The 15,146-nt window shown below is 47.8% G+C and overlaps 1 protein-coding gene across 1 annotated transcript in view; it reads left to right on the top strand.

Annotated features, from left to right (window-relative positions):
• The window catches only part of ARSB (arylsulfatase B), a 174,539-nt gene that overhangs the window by 10,454 nt on the left and 148,939 nt on the right, over positions 1-15,146 (top strand). The window contains exon 4 of the mRNA XM_029575492.1: positions 2,205-2,412. Within this exon, the coding sequence (XP_029431352.1) occupies positions 2,205-2,412 (208 nt within the window). The remainder of the gene's footprint in view (positions 1-2,204; positions 2,413-15,146) is intronic.

The raw sequence follows: 15,146 nt of genomic DNA, 5'->3' as shown, positions 1-15,146 counted from the left end.
TTTATTTCACTGTGCTTTATGGATGTCACTGGACAGACTGGATGGTATGGTCTTTATCTGCCATCTTGTTCTCTATGTATAGAGGGTCATTTTAAAAGCCAGCATTGCTGTCAGAGCATTGCTTTGACCGCAGTGCTGGTAGCAGGGTGAAGGTTTTGAGCTCCTGGTCTTGCAAAGGGGTTAGGGGAAGTCCGGGTAGGAGTAACGTGGAGAGAATGCCCTCTTGCATCAGGCCAGTAATTACTGTATTTATTCATCTTATGGGAGGAGCAGGGGGTGGGAAACTTCTTGGGTCTTCCCCCAAACTTAATTTTGGGGGAAGGGTAACTAGCTGGCAGGGTCAATCTAGATTTCCCTGGCATGGGAGGTGGGGGATCGAGCCAAGAGGCTTGCGTGGCTGGATAATTAATGTAATGCTGTTTAGTGGCTATATACGGTATATATTTTTTAATATAGGCAGTTAAATTAATCTAGGAACACATTCCCGGATAACTGTAACCATCCTCGAGCACACATCTAGAGATAGATGACTAACCCATTTGGCTAACTCCAAATATTGGTTATCTCAACTCAGCACCAGAATGCCCCCGAAATGCCTCCATTTATCTGGATCATTTTATCTTAATAATGACTCAAAAAATTCATTTCGGCCACCATAAAAAGCGGATTCTTCAAACTCCACACCTTGAAGAGAATCAAACCTCTTCTTCATTCCTCTGACTTCCGCACAGTACTGCAAGCTATGATCCTATCCAAAATTGATTATTGCAACGCTATTCTCCTAGGCTTACCAAAAAGTACTCTACAACCACTACAGTTATTACAAAATGCTGCTGCACGCATCCTTACCAATACTCACCGTCATGAACACATCACTCCCGTCCTCCAATCACTACACTGGCTTCCTGTAACCTCCAGGATAGTATATAAAGTACTCACGCTCATACACAAAGCCATTCATAACCATGACATGCAATGGTTCCCAGAACATCTCCTGCTTCACACTCCGACCAGACCCACAAGAACGCATCACCAGGCCAAACTTCAGACTCCCTCTCCTAAGCTCATGAAACACACCACCTTCAGAGAGCGATCATTCATCATTACAGGCACTACCCACTGGAATAAAATGCCTTCTCAACTACGCCAGGAACCTTGCCACAAAAAATTCAAGCACAATCTTAAAACATGGCTGTTCAAACTAGCGTACCCGGACTAACGAATTGACTCCTTCCAAAGATGCGACATGACCTCCCGACTGACGCTTGCCCTTCCTACTTACTCTCCCCTCCTCCCACCCACTGTGAATATTCTCCCCCTCCCCTCCCTTATTTCTTTCCCCTGCTAATTACCCTGATTACATTGATGAACGCCCTTGTAAAAACTAACATGTATATATGTATATAATTCTCATATCATCTACTCCTGTCCATGTTTACCCCCTCCCTGTTAAAAAACGTTATTATTGTAAAGCCTGTTGCTCAGTTATGTTACATTGTGAACCGAGGTGATGTTTTGCAAACGTGCCTCGGTATATAAAAAACCCGTAAATAAATAAAATAAATGGCACCGATTATTCAAAAGCTGGCATTTATCTGGCTAACTTTTGACTTATCCGTTTAAATGCCTTTGAATATTAACCTTCATGAAATTACTGTTGCCATCATTTGCTAAATTGTAGACTTTGAATTTTGTTCCCATGATAACTTATTAGTATAGAAATGGAAATGAGATAATCACTGTGGAGTCAGTTTTCCAACATCTCACCTAGGTGTAGAGTTTGCTGGTCCTTTATACCTATGAACCATGCATTTCATTTGCAAAGAGGCATCACGTATGCAGTTCTGCTATTAAAATCGCTCAGGGATACAAAGAACCATTGGACTTTACACCTACTTCTTCCGCAGATAGATATTTTGCTGGAAAACAACGTGCATGGATTGTAAAATCTAGTCTGCATGCATTATGTTCCAACCCTACCCTAAAAGGATCCCTTCAATCCAGCTGAAATTACTTGCCCTATGAATCTCCACGTATTCTCCAAAATTGATTGGGGGCAATTTGCAGAAAATTTCCATGGATAAATGACATTGAACATTGACCTCTCTGTTTGTAATTTGATTATCGTGGGCCTGCTTTTTTTTCTCTTGCAAGCATTGTCTGCTCCCTTTTTAAAATCCTATTTTCCTGTTATTTTTTCGCAGCCTCTCTTTCTTTACCTGGCTTACCAGTCTGTTCATTCCCCTCTCCAAGTCCCTGAGGAATACAAAGAACCATATAGATTCATCCAAGATGAGAAAAGACGCACCTTTGCTCGGATGGTTTCTGTCTTGGACGAAGCTGTGGGGAATGTTACTGCAGCTCTGAAAATGCAAGGACTGTGGGACAACACGGTTCTTATCTTTTCCACAGGTACAGGGAGTTAAGTATACTAACATTAACATCTGTTTTTAGCTCGCTTGCAGGCAAAAGCTTTGTATAACCTACAGTATATCAAGTGATGCCTCTAGTTCAGAATTATTAGAAAGCATATTACCTAAAAAATAAGCACAAATGATTTGTTTGGATACATTATGAATGTGCACAGATTTAAACCATAAACTCTGCCCAAAAACAATATGTATTCCAGAAAACCTCCAAGTGGCAATACAAACAATATTCGATTGGTTTAACTGGTCTATTCTTTATATCATTTTAAATAGCCATATTCAACATCAGAAAGCTATGAATATATCATTAAATGTAGGACCCACACTCACAGAGTTTGTATATCAATCGAACTCAGAAAATTTTGGTGAAGGGTCACTTTACTTTATTTTAAAAACCACTTTTTTGTGAATAGTTTTTTTATGTTTTGAATTTTTATTAAAATGCTGACAAACTGCAAAATGCAACTTCAACATCATGGGACCACACCTTTCATTTTTCATTGGCAAAAATTAAGTGAAATTCCCAAACAAATGATATTAAGAGAATACTCATCTAAAAATGTCCCGAGTTGAATACAACACAAGTCCTGACACGAATAGACCAGTTAAACCAATCGAATATTGTTTGTGTGCACAGATTTAACCAGAATGTTGGTATCGCAAGGCATAGCACTGTAGTACTTAACACTTCATAATAACAAAAGAAGCAACTCAGTGGGGCCACTGTAGGTCTGATACTTCAAATGTTTATGGCTTGATCCTAAAAGATCCGTGCATCATAAACTGTTGCCTGGGCAGAACCTGAGCAGCTCAGCAGGCAGTCCAAATGGCTTGTGCCAATTTGTATCTATAGGATGGTTTGCTGATTAGTGCTGCTCAGGTTCTGCCTGGTGCTCTGATTTCTGACTGAAAAATCGATAAATCTGTTAGGTCCTAAACAATAGGACCCTGGAACTGTGATTCTAATGAGGGCCTTGATTACACACACACACACACACAGATTTGTTAAAGCAAATACTTGGTTTACTATATATGGTAAAACAAATCAGCAAAAAACAAGTAGCATCACAGTAAATAGGATTGTAATACTAAAGAAAGAAATAAGGAAAGAATTTATATAAAGTTACCTCTCTATCATGTATTCACTGCACTCTTGTCAGTAAATCAGCCAATCCCATTGAGAACTGAGTACCGAACAGGGATTGGCTCCTTCCCTGTAGCGAGTTCTGAGTAGTGATTAGTCCCCTCACTGTCAGAATACTAAGTGCTGGTACCTATCAGCTACACTGGCACTTAGCTCCTCCCACTGGGCTGAATACTAAGAGCCTCTCCTCTTTCCGCTAGGCTTGCAGGGCACTTTTAGAGATTTCAGGGGGGGGGGGGGGGATTTAACACAACATGTCCTTTAAGATAGGGGATGGGAGAGTCAGTGCAGTTCAGCTCTGGCCACCTTTGTTGAAATATTTTGCGGGGTTGAGGGGGCGCGCTTGGACTGAGCTATATTGTCTTCATTTACCTTGAGGGGTGGGATGGGCTGATTAGCCTGTGCTACATTTTTGTATCCTGGGGTCTAGGAGGAAGGGGGGAATGGCATGCTGCTGACCCTACTTTTATTTTGCCAATATTCTAAAGCCCGGTGACTGTCAAAGTTACTTGGATAACTCTGTCTGGGTAAATTTAGCCAAGTATATTCAGTGGCACTTTTACCTTGATAATTGCTATTGAATATTCTGCTAAACTTATCCGGGTAACTTTATCTGACTCACTGAATAAATGTAATAGTCTTGCATATTTGTGAATATTTTTATATTGTTGTTCCAAGATATCTGTTTAAGGTTATAGGACTTTCATATGTGCAGTTTTTGTGCCTGTGAATCCTGAACAAATGTGAGAAGCCTTAACATTCAAAGAACTCATATGAAATCCTATGTGTGTGTATGGTATGTATGCCTAAAATGGATATGAATGATTGATTACCATCAAGGGGAAGATCTACATATAACATAGACATATTCATTCTTATTTGCATTTATAGTATATCCTGCCATATAGTGTGCCTATGCCAAAGATGCTAGCTCCAGAAGTTTTCAGCTAGGTTAAACAGCTTCTTTAAGGATGACCGTAGAAAAATCGTAGCACCAGGGATCAGCATAAACTGTTTAATTTTTACAGTACAGTTTCTCCAGCTGCTGCTTTAAAAATGTCTTTAGTGTAACCTGGTAATTTTAGAGAGAGGAAGAACCACTTCCATATTTATGGATTGCTATTCATTTAATAAAAGTAGTTTATTTATTTAAATGTATACACCACCTGTCCAATAAAAAAGTCTCTGCCTGGAGCCAGTTTTTGGATAGGCAGTTTATAAATTTGAAATAAATAAAATTCAAAATGTCACATGGAACATGTATGGGTAACCCCAAAGTTAACATTGAATAACATAAACATGGAAGCACTTCCTGGGTGAGGGCCTCTTTTTACAATCTGTTCGGTGAATAACACACGTGTAGCTTTTACCAATTTTAAAACATTCCTTTTAGGTATGTTGGAGCCTAGTTCCCAAATGGACATAAGGAGTTAAATATTGAAATGGTTTCGCCAGCTTAAGTTCAAGACTTAGCTGGACAAACTGTAGGTTTTAAATTTCCTGCCACTCTGAATGCTTCTGACTTATCCGGCTAACTGTTTAGCTGGATAAAGGTTAGCTGGCTAAGTTGGAGATTTATGGGGGACATTCTGGGGCAGAGTTAAGTTAGCTGATAACTTATCCTGCTAAGTGTGGTTGTGCTGGAGAGCAGTCCTAAAGTTAGCCACATAAATGTTTATCCGTCCATCTAGGACTTCATCCATCTTTCAGCAGGGCTCCCCTGAATATCTGGGACAATTTATCTGGATAACTTCAGCTGGATACATTTTCTGTTCGCTGTATTACTGAATATTGACCTCAACATCTTTTTGAAATGTATGTGCATTTGCTGCTGCCTTATGATGTAAAGCCTCAATATGCTGGACTCTTTACTCTTAAGGTGTGAATTTTCAAAGATTTATGCACATAAAAATTAGCATATACACATGTAAGAAGCAGCTGCTTGTGTACATGCTATTTTATAAACCTCAAAAATATGCGTATATTTTTGCTTTCGCTCTCAAAAGGGGGTGTTCTGGGGTGGGGCCAGCGTTTACACACGTAAGTTACTATTTTAAAAGACATTTACGCATGCAAATTTGCCGTGTGTCATTTTACACCTGTTAATTGTCTTGCAGAAATGATATTACGCATGTTTGTGTACTGTTGGCTGGATGGGAGGTCTGGGTGAAGTGGGGGGAGTTCAGGCTGAAGAACCAGGAGGATCTCAATGACCTGGAGAAGGACTGGGTGAACTGGTGGAGTAATTGGAAAAACTTGTCATTTCACTTAACATGCACATGTTTTTAAAATATACCAACTTGCACGTGTAAATTCTGATGTACCACAAGGCCTACTTTATTTTCAGGTGTAAAATATACACGCGCATATTTTTAAAATAGGAAAAGTACGTGCATTGAAATACTCACTTTCAAAGCATTACAGGTATTCACATGTATATTGCAGGGTCAAGATATGCCCATTTTATAATATGTGCAGCTTATAAAATACCATGGTAAAAATACTCGTGGCTGTATATGCAAAATACTCTCCATAGTAAATGATTTACAATTTTGTTTCTTTCATTGGTTTTCTTTTTCAAGAATGAATCAAAATTTTGCAAGAATAGAAGCACACATATAATAATAAAAGTGAATAGTTGGGGGACCTTTTTTTGTCCCTAAAATGATCCTGTTTTAGAAAAAAAAAAAAAGGTTTCTGCTTAATTAAATAGGAGGTCAAAAAATAGCTGACCAGCTCATGGTCTCCATCTTTTTTTTATCATGCTGCTGACCACTAACTAGGAACTATTTCAGAAGTTCTTATTTGATGATCTATGCACAGCAATAAGAAGAGCCACAGGCCCATTAGCTATTTCGTTGATACCTAATTAGTTTAATAGGAACCAAGATTTTTCAGAGATCCATCTAAAAAAAAAAAAAAGAAGTTTCTCTGGTAATATTTCATTCATAATATAGTTGGTGCTGCCCTCCTGTCTGTGACAAGTGTTGAATTTAGCTACAGGTAGGTGGCGCTGTTGATTTGCATGGTGTAGTGCAGTGTGTAGTATTCCTACCATCCCGGTGTCACCTCAAAGGCAGCTCAGGTGAGTGAGACACTTGGTTTCCCGTCTGAGACATGGGGGCTATTTTTAGACTGTCTGCATTGGAACGAAGGTCATGGGTTCTTTTTACTCACTGACTTTGCATCTCCTTTTTTGCATGGAATCTGTGAGTTGTTTTTCCTTTTTTGGACCTAAACCTGCTGCTAGCACCGCCTCCTCTAACAATGCGTACCTACTTTTAGCCATATAGAGGGATACATGGTTTGGCAAGTTGCAATAAGTTTTCCATTTGTTCTTGTTGGCCTGCTTTCCAAAGGAAAAGAGAGCTTGTGAGATCACCAATGTCTGTGCATCCCTAATAACTTCTACGTTTGGAGTCCTTTCCACTCCAGCTTTTGAGGACATGAGGACTCTGACCGGAGGGGGGAGGGTTGGATCCATGCTTACGCTTGGGCCATGGATGTCCACACTTTGCATCCCAGAGAGGAGGCTCCTTTAGTTGTGGGTGGGGGAGCCTTGATCTTTTTCTTTTAAGTTAAAATTTGCAAGTCCATCATGCTGCCCTGTGATAAATTTCTTACATTTAGGGGATTTGTGTTATTTTCATGACATCTAGGTGTGGTTTGGGGGGGCGCTCCCCTGCAATTCCTATACTCACTCTTAACCCTTCAGATTTTTTTCTTGTGCTGTAGTCAGTGAAATTCAAGCTCCTCATTAAGAGCTACCAATGTGACTTTTCAGTGCAGACTCTCGATGCCGATGCAGAGCATCAGCCATACCAAGATATCCTGAACATGATGTAGGAAGTTTGAAAGAAAAATGGGCCGAGGCAGCATGAAAAATGTGCAGATTTTAATTTTAGAAAGATATCAAGGTCAGAACAAGAAATTGGTGCATCTGTAAAACAAGTTAATTTCTCTTGTAGGTCTGTGGGAGTGGCAGATAGAACTCAGGGTTACTTTTCAGTTTAGTTGGTCTGGCTGTGCTTTGCATTCGTTTTGTACAATTTTGCAGTGCTTGCTGACTGCCACTAGAGGTCATGTAAATCTTCTTGTCTGATCTAAAAAGCCAGCCCAGTATCAGGAATACTATTAACATTGCAAAAGTCAGCTTTATTTATACTGCTAAACCAACTAAATTTTAAAATTATGTTCCATAACGTTTTATGTAGCTTTGGGGGGGGGGGGGGGAAAGCTGAAACTATGAAGCAGATACCAAAAAACCCAATATTTTTTCAATCTTTCATTTGCCATTTTTCTGCTCCCGAAGGGTTTTGCACCAAGAGGCTACTCTTCTCACCCACCCTTAGATATGGTCCTGGTTATAGTGAGGGTGATACTTACTGACACATGTACACACTGTCATGCCAATAAAGTTATCCAAATCTGAGAGAGCACAAAAGCACTCGAAAATGCCTCTCAGTTGTGCTAAGTTAAAAAGGTCTCGTCAGTAACTTATTTCTTGACCCTTATTTCTACACAAGCAAGTGGACTAACACAGCAACCACCTCACTTTGCTTAAAAAAAAAATAAAAAAAAATAAGGGCATAAAAACACAAGAAGTGCCATGTTGGGTCAGAACAAGGTCCATAAAATTCAGCATCCTGTATCCAACCAGGTTGCAAGTACCTGGCAGATCCCCCATTCCCTGTACGTACTAGGATCAGTCCAGACCGTGGGTTATGTCCCCCGTCCAGCAGATGGAGTCAGAGCAAACTTCCGAGGGTGCTGACATATAAGCAGGTGCACCCTCTAGGGATCCTCAGTATCTCTCGGACTCCAGCAGATGCGAGTGGGGGAACCTTTGCTTCCCCAGTTGGTGGCTTCTGCCCCACTATTTCTATCTTTTCTTTTCAGGACAGGATCAAGCAGGCCTGGGTTCTAAATTATTAAATAGAGTTAAAAAAAAAAAAAAAAAAAAAAAAATTTTCTCTTCTCAGGGAGTCTCTCTGAGCCCCTGCCCGGGTCTCGCAGCCCTGGTTAGCTTGCCAGCGGGACTACTTTCTCATTTGTCTGCCTTCTGTTCTTCTGTTGTTTCCTCCTCTCTCCGGCGGTAAGTTTTTGTGTTGCTGTTAATTTTTTCTTCACAGCTTCGCCGTCGGACGGCTCAGGGGCACGCTGGTGGAGCCAGTCTCTCCCCTGTTCGGAGCGCCGCGATTCGGACTCCTCCCCCTCGGCCCTGCGACGTTTCATTCCCCGGGGCCGCGGCAGCAGGGAAGTCCCATTCCCCTGCTGCTCCTGAGGGGAGGGTTCGCGGAGTTGAGCCTGGGCGGACGAGCCCGCTCCTCCCGCGGCGCGGTTTCCCCGGATCCGGCCCCAGGGGCGGTCGCTGAAGGGGTTCTCCCTCCCGACCGGACGCCATGCAGCGATTTCAGGGGGCTCCCGGTGCCGACCCGGGGCAGAGCGGATCGCGGGATGTCTCCTCCGGCGTCGCTCTCCCCGGGGGGGAGTCCGGGCCGACTTCCCCGCCTTTTTCGCCGTCAGGCTCGGAGCGCCGCGGCTTGAGGGGAAGGGCCCCGCCCCCTCCTTTGGCGGGAGCGGCGGCCATCTTGGAGCTAGAGAGCGCTGCTGACTCGGAAGCTGAGGAGTCACAGCATGGGTTTTCGCCGCGCTTGAGGCCGATTCGAGCCCCATCCTCCCCCCCCATCGCTTCGGGCCCCTCCACGGACCTTGCCCTCGCCGTCCCCCCACCGGCAGGGGGGTTTACGGCGGATTTTGTTCTTCTAATGCACCAGGCGTACCGCCAGAGCCTGCAGCCGGCGGGGGGGTCGCCCGGCGGTGGCCAAGCGAACCCCACGCCCGCGAAGATGCCCCGGCTGGTGGGGGTGGGGGGGGCCAATCCAGCGCCCTCGGGGGGCGGCCAGAAGACGCTCCTGGCTCTTCCACCCAGCGGAGCGACCCCACCGCAGGACCCTGGGAGTGACCCGGCTTCGACGGCTGATGAGGATTCGGTCCTGGCAGCGCACCTGGAGTGTGACGACCCACGGGTGCTCCGGATCTTCCGAAAGGAGGAGCTGTCTGACCTCATCCCGCACGTCCTCCAGGAATTGGATCTCGACCCGCCCGTCGAACCGCCTGGGCCTCCGGCTCCCTCCGTAGCCTCAGCAAGCTCCAAAGGGGACCCTGTCCTGGCGGGCCTACGTCCCCGGGCGCGAACGTTCCCGATTCATGAGTCTTTCCTACACCTTTTGGTACGGGAATGGGACACGCCGGAGGCGTCGCTCAGAGTGGGCAGAGCCATGGACAAGCTCTACCCTCTCCCCGGAGACTTCTTGGACCTGCTTAAAGTACCCAAGGTCGACTCGGCAGTCTCTGCCGTCACCAAGAGGACCACGATTCCCGTTACAGGGGGAACGGCCCTCCGCGATGTCCAAGACAGGAAGTTGGAAGTCTGCCTCAAGAAGATCTTCGAGGTCTCTGCGCTGGGGGTCCGCGCAGCTATTTGTGGTTCACTCACCCAGCGTGCGGGGCTCCGGTGGGTGCAGCAGCTCCTTACTTCACAGCAATTGCCACCATTAGAAGCGGACAGGCTGGAAGCCGTCATTGCCTACGGGGCCGATGCTCTCCACGACTTGCTGCGGGTCCTGGCGAGGACCATGGTTTCGGCTGTTTCCGCCAGGCGACTGCTGTGGCTTCGGAATTGGGCGGCGGACGCCTCGTCCAAGTCCAGCCTAGGTTCTCTACCCTTTAAGGGTAGGTTCCTTTTCGGCGAGGATCTTGACCAGATCATTAAATCCCTGGGGGAAAACTCCGTACATAGGTTGCCCGAGGACCGCCAGAGGTCATATCGTCCGTCCAATTCCTTCTCCAGGAATCGGTCCCGCTCTCAACGGCGATTTCGGAGCTCCAAGCCCCAGGGTCCGAGAAACCCCTCGAACAGGTCTCAGTCTTGGACCCGGTCCTTTCGTGGCCGCAGACCACCAAGGGATTCCTCGGCGCAGGGAGCTTCCGGCAAGTCCAACCAATGATGTCAGGCCGGCCCACTCCCCCCTCCCGAAGATCGGTGGACGACTAGCCTGGTTTTACGAGGAGTGGGCCAACATCACCACGGATCAATGGGTCCTGGATATTCTAAGGCACGGTTACGCGTTGGATTTGCGGCATCGCCCCAAAGACAGATTCGTCTTCTCGCCCTGCGGGTCAAGTCACAAACGCCTGGGAGTACAAAGCACGCTGGACCGGCTCCTAGCTCTGGGGGCCATCTCACCCGTCCCCTCCGGAGAGGTGGGCTCGGGTCATTATTCCATCTACTTCGTGGTGCCCAAGAAGGATGGATCCTTCCGTCCCATTTTAGATCTCAAGGAAATCAACAAGGTCCTCTGGATACCCCGGTTTCGCATGGAAACCCTCCGCTCGGTCATAGCGGCTGTTCATCCGGGGGAGTTCCTAGCTTCCCTGGATCTGACGGAAGCCTACTTACACATTCCGATATGTCCGGACCATCACAGGCTCCTCCGCTTCAAGATACTGGGACAGCACTTCCAGTTCCAGGCCCTCCCCTTCGGGTTGGCAACGGCACCCAGGACGTTCACCAAGATCATGGTGGTGGTGGCGGCTGCGCTCCGACGGGAGGGCATTCTAGTACATCCTTACCTGGACGATTGGCTCATCCGAGCGAAGTCCCTCTCGCAGGGGCAACAGGCGGTCGACCGGGTGGTCGAATTTCTGCAGTCTCTCGGCTGGGTAGTCAACTTCGGCAAGAGCAGTCTCCTTCCGTCTCGGCAGCTGGACTTTCTCGGAGCACGCTTCGACACAGCTCAAGGCAAAGTCTTCTTGCGGCCGGACAAGGCCCAGTCGCTGAGGGAGCAAATCCTCCATTTTGCCGCTCTCCAGGTCCCAATAGCGAGGGATTACCTGCAGATCCTGGGTTCGATGGCCTTCGCAATCAACCTGGTACCTTGGGCCTTTGCACACCTGAGGCCCCTACAGATGGCGCTACTCTCGCGGTGGAAACCGGTCTCGCAGGACTATCAGGCGATACTACCTCTTCCGCCGGCGGCCAGACTCAGCCTTCGTTGGTGGCTAGACCCCAGGAACCTGGCGCAGGGCTGTCCCCTGGAGTCGCCGGAATGGATTGTGGTCACAACCGATGCCAGTTTGACCGGCTGGGGGGCCGTGTGTCTCAGAAGCTCAGCTCAGGGGCAGTGGACACAGGAACAGGCGTCCTGGTCGATCAACCGCCTGGAGACCAGAACAGTCCGATTGGCGCTCATCCAATTTCTGCCCCTCATCCGGCAGCGTGCGGTCCGGATTCTCTCGGACAATGCGACCACGGTAGCCTACATCAACCGACAGGGAGGCACCAAGAGCCCGGGGGTGGCCCTCGAAGCGGCCCGCCTCATGGCCTGGGCAGAGCGGTTCCTCGACCGCCTGGCGGCCTCCCACATCGCAGGCGTGGACAATATTCAGGCGGACTACCTGAGTCGGCGGACTTTGGACCCGGGGGAATGGGTTCTCTCCGACGAGGCAATGTCGCTCATCACGCGGCGCTGGGGAACTCCTGCCATGGACCTCATGGCAACGTCGGGCAACGCAAAGGCTCCGCGGTTCTACAGTCGGAGGAGAGATCACGGGGCGGAAGGAGTGGACGCCCTGGTGCTACCCTGGCCACCTCATGTTCGGCTGTACGTCTTCCCGCCGTGGCCTCTGGTGGGCAAGGTGGTGCGAAGGATAGAAGATCATCCAGGGCAGGTCATTCTGGTGGCGCCAGAATGGCCGCGGCGCCCGTGGTTTGCGGACCTACTCAACCTGGTGGTGGACGGACCTCTGCGATTGTCACACCTTCCGCGGCTACTCCATCAGGGTCCGGTATTTTCGGACCAGGCGGAACACTTTTGTCTCGCGGCCTGGCTTTTGAAAGGCAGAGTCTCCTGCGCAAGGGATACGCAGTAGCCGTGGTAGACACTCTTCTCAAGGCACGTAAGACATCCACTTCAGTCGCCTATGTACGGGTCTGGAAGGTATTTGAGGTCTGGTGTGCTGGACATGGGGCCTCCGCGACGGCGCCTTCGCTCCGTCAGGTCCTGGCCTTCCTCCAGGAGGGCCTGGAGAAGGGTCTCTCCTACAACTCCCTGCGTGTGCAAGTCTCGGCTCTAGCCTCCCTGGCTCATACCACGGGACATCCAGACTTTTCGTCTCATCCGGACGTCTCGCGCTTCCTCAAGGGAGTCAAGCACCTGCGGCCGCCGGTGCGTCATCCCTATCCCTCCTGGAATCTCAACCTGGTTCTCCGTCTCCTTGGACAGGCTCCCTACGAACCACTACGGCAGGCCTCCCTCAAAGACGTCACACTTAAGACGGTGTTCCTGGTCGCCATTGCCTCGGCGAGACGCATCTCCGAGCTTCAGGCGCTCTCGTGCCGGGAACCGTTTCTCCGCTTCATGGATTCGGGAGTTTCTATACGTACGGTGCCTTCATTCCTACCTAAAGTGGTGTCGTCCTTCCATTTGAACCAGTGGGTGGAATTGCCGGCCTTCCCGTCGGATGCGCCTCAGGCCCTCCGGCGTCTCGACGTGAAGCGCTCTCTGCTGCACTACTTGGAAGTGACCAATGAGTTCCGGGCTTCCGACCATCTCTTTGTGCTTTGGTCCGGTAATAAGAAAGGCCAGCAGGCGTCTAAGACGACTATCGCACGTTGGCTCAAGGAAGCGGTTTCCTCAGCCTACATCGGCGCCGGGAAGGCGCCCCCGGAGGTAGTCCGGGCTCATTCGTTGCGTGCCCTGGCCACGTCCCGGGCAGAGTCTCAACATGTTCCCATTCAGGAAATCTGTCGCGCGGCGACATGGAAGTCGCTGCATACCTTCTCGAAGCATTACCGGTTGCAACTACCGGTAGGTGATTCGGGTTCCTTTGGGGACAGGGTTCTTCGAGCAGGGTCTTCAGGGACCCACCCGGTTTAGGGAAGCTTTGGTACATCCCACGGTCTGGACTGATCCTAGTACGTACAGGGAAAAGAAAATTATTCCTTACCTGCTAATTTTCGTTCCTGTAGTACATAGGATCAGTCCAGACGCCCACCCGGGTTTCTTAAGTAATGGTCAGACGCCTGCTCGTGTACGTTCTATCTCCTGTCCCTCCAACTCCTACATTCTGAGGTTTTGTTGTTGTTCTTCACAGTTCTCCTTGCAAGTTGCATTGGTTAGATGTTCTGTGGTTACAATTTGATTGGTGCTTGATCCATCCTACTTTTCTGTCTAGTGTTGTTTTCTCTGGGCTTTGATATTCTCGATACTGAGGATCCCTAGAGGGTGCACCTGCTTATATGTCAGCACCCTCGGAAGTTTGCTCTGACTCCATCTGCTGGACGGGGGACATAACCCACGGTCTGGACTGATCCTATGTACTACAGGAACGAAAATTAGCAGGTAAGGAATAATTTTCTTATAGTTTATTTGTTTCTTGTATCACACTCACAGAGATAAGCACTGGCTTACCTAAGTGAATTTGGCAAATAACTGTTTATGGGCTTTTCCTTCAGGAACTTGTCCAACCCTCTCTTGAACTCCACTGTATTAGTTGTCTTGATCCATGTTCTCTAGCAACAGATTCCATAGCTTGAGTGTGCGCTGAGTGGAAAACTACTTTTTACTGTTTACCTGGGTGAAATGAACCTGACTGAAAACATCGTCCTCATCAAATGTAGCTAAAAATGCATGCAAGTTCCACACTGTATGCTTTCCTCTAGCCATGTTAACAAGAGGTGATCCTTTGGGCGTGCTTAGAGCGAGGGAGGAAACTAGCGCTTGTATATTTACAGGGGACGTTTTAAACCGCCCTGCGCATGGAAATTCTGGGAGATATGCGGGTGGCCGGGCCAGGAGTCTCAGGCGCGTTTTCAGAGCGGCCTGGCCAAGCGCGGAAGTGCCAGCCCTTTAAAAAGGGACGGGGTCTGGGGGCGAGGTGGGGGGTTGGCCGGGACAGCACGCGCGCCAGCAGCCAGCTAGCCTGCGGAAATTACTGCTGCTCAAAGGAGCAGGTAAGTTCAAAAATAAAAAAGATAGATTAGTTAGGGTAGGATTAGGGGTCGGGGAGGACAGGAAGATATAGGGAAGGGTAGGGTAAGGATAGGAAAGTTCCCTCCCAGTCCGCTCCTTAATTGGAGGGGACTGGGGGAGGCCCGATTGCGTCATTGCATGTATTTTTCTAAAATTACCCCCCCCCCTTTGCGCGCGGAGCAGGTCACTCGCCTGCACATGTGCGCACGGATATGAAAATCCGGCGCCCATGTACCCGCGGGACCGGTATTTTTTAAATGAAGTATTTGTTTAATATTTCTGCCATTTCTTCGTCTCTCCCCACACATTGATTGTGAACACCTTTCAGTTTCACTGTACCTCTCTGGACCTTTCTCCTTTCTAGGATGTATCTGAAGAATGTTTTGTCACCTCGCTTTACCTCTTTGGCAATCCTTTCTTCTGCCAGGCGTTTTTGCTTTCTTGATTGCTTTTTTTTTTTTTCCATTTCCCTAAGTTTTTCCAGATTTTCTTCCCTGTGTTCTTCTTTTTGGGATCCTTTATAATTCTTGAATGCTG

The sequence above is a fragment of the Rhinatrema bivittatum genome, chromosome 1, assembly GCF_901001135.1.
Source record: "Rhinatrema bivittatum chromosome 1, aRhiBiv1.1, whole genome shotgun sequence".
Classification (NCBI taxonomy): domain Eukaryota; kingdom Metazoa; phylum Chordata; class Amphibia; order Gymnophiona; family Rhinatrematidae; genus Rhinatrema; species Rhinatrema bivittatum.
The sequence above is the reverse complement of the archived record's forward strand: the minus strand, read 5'-3'. Positions and strand labels throughout refer to the sequence as shown.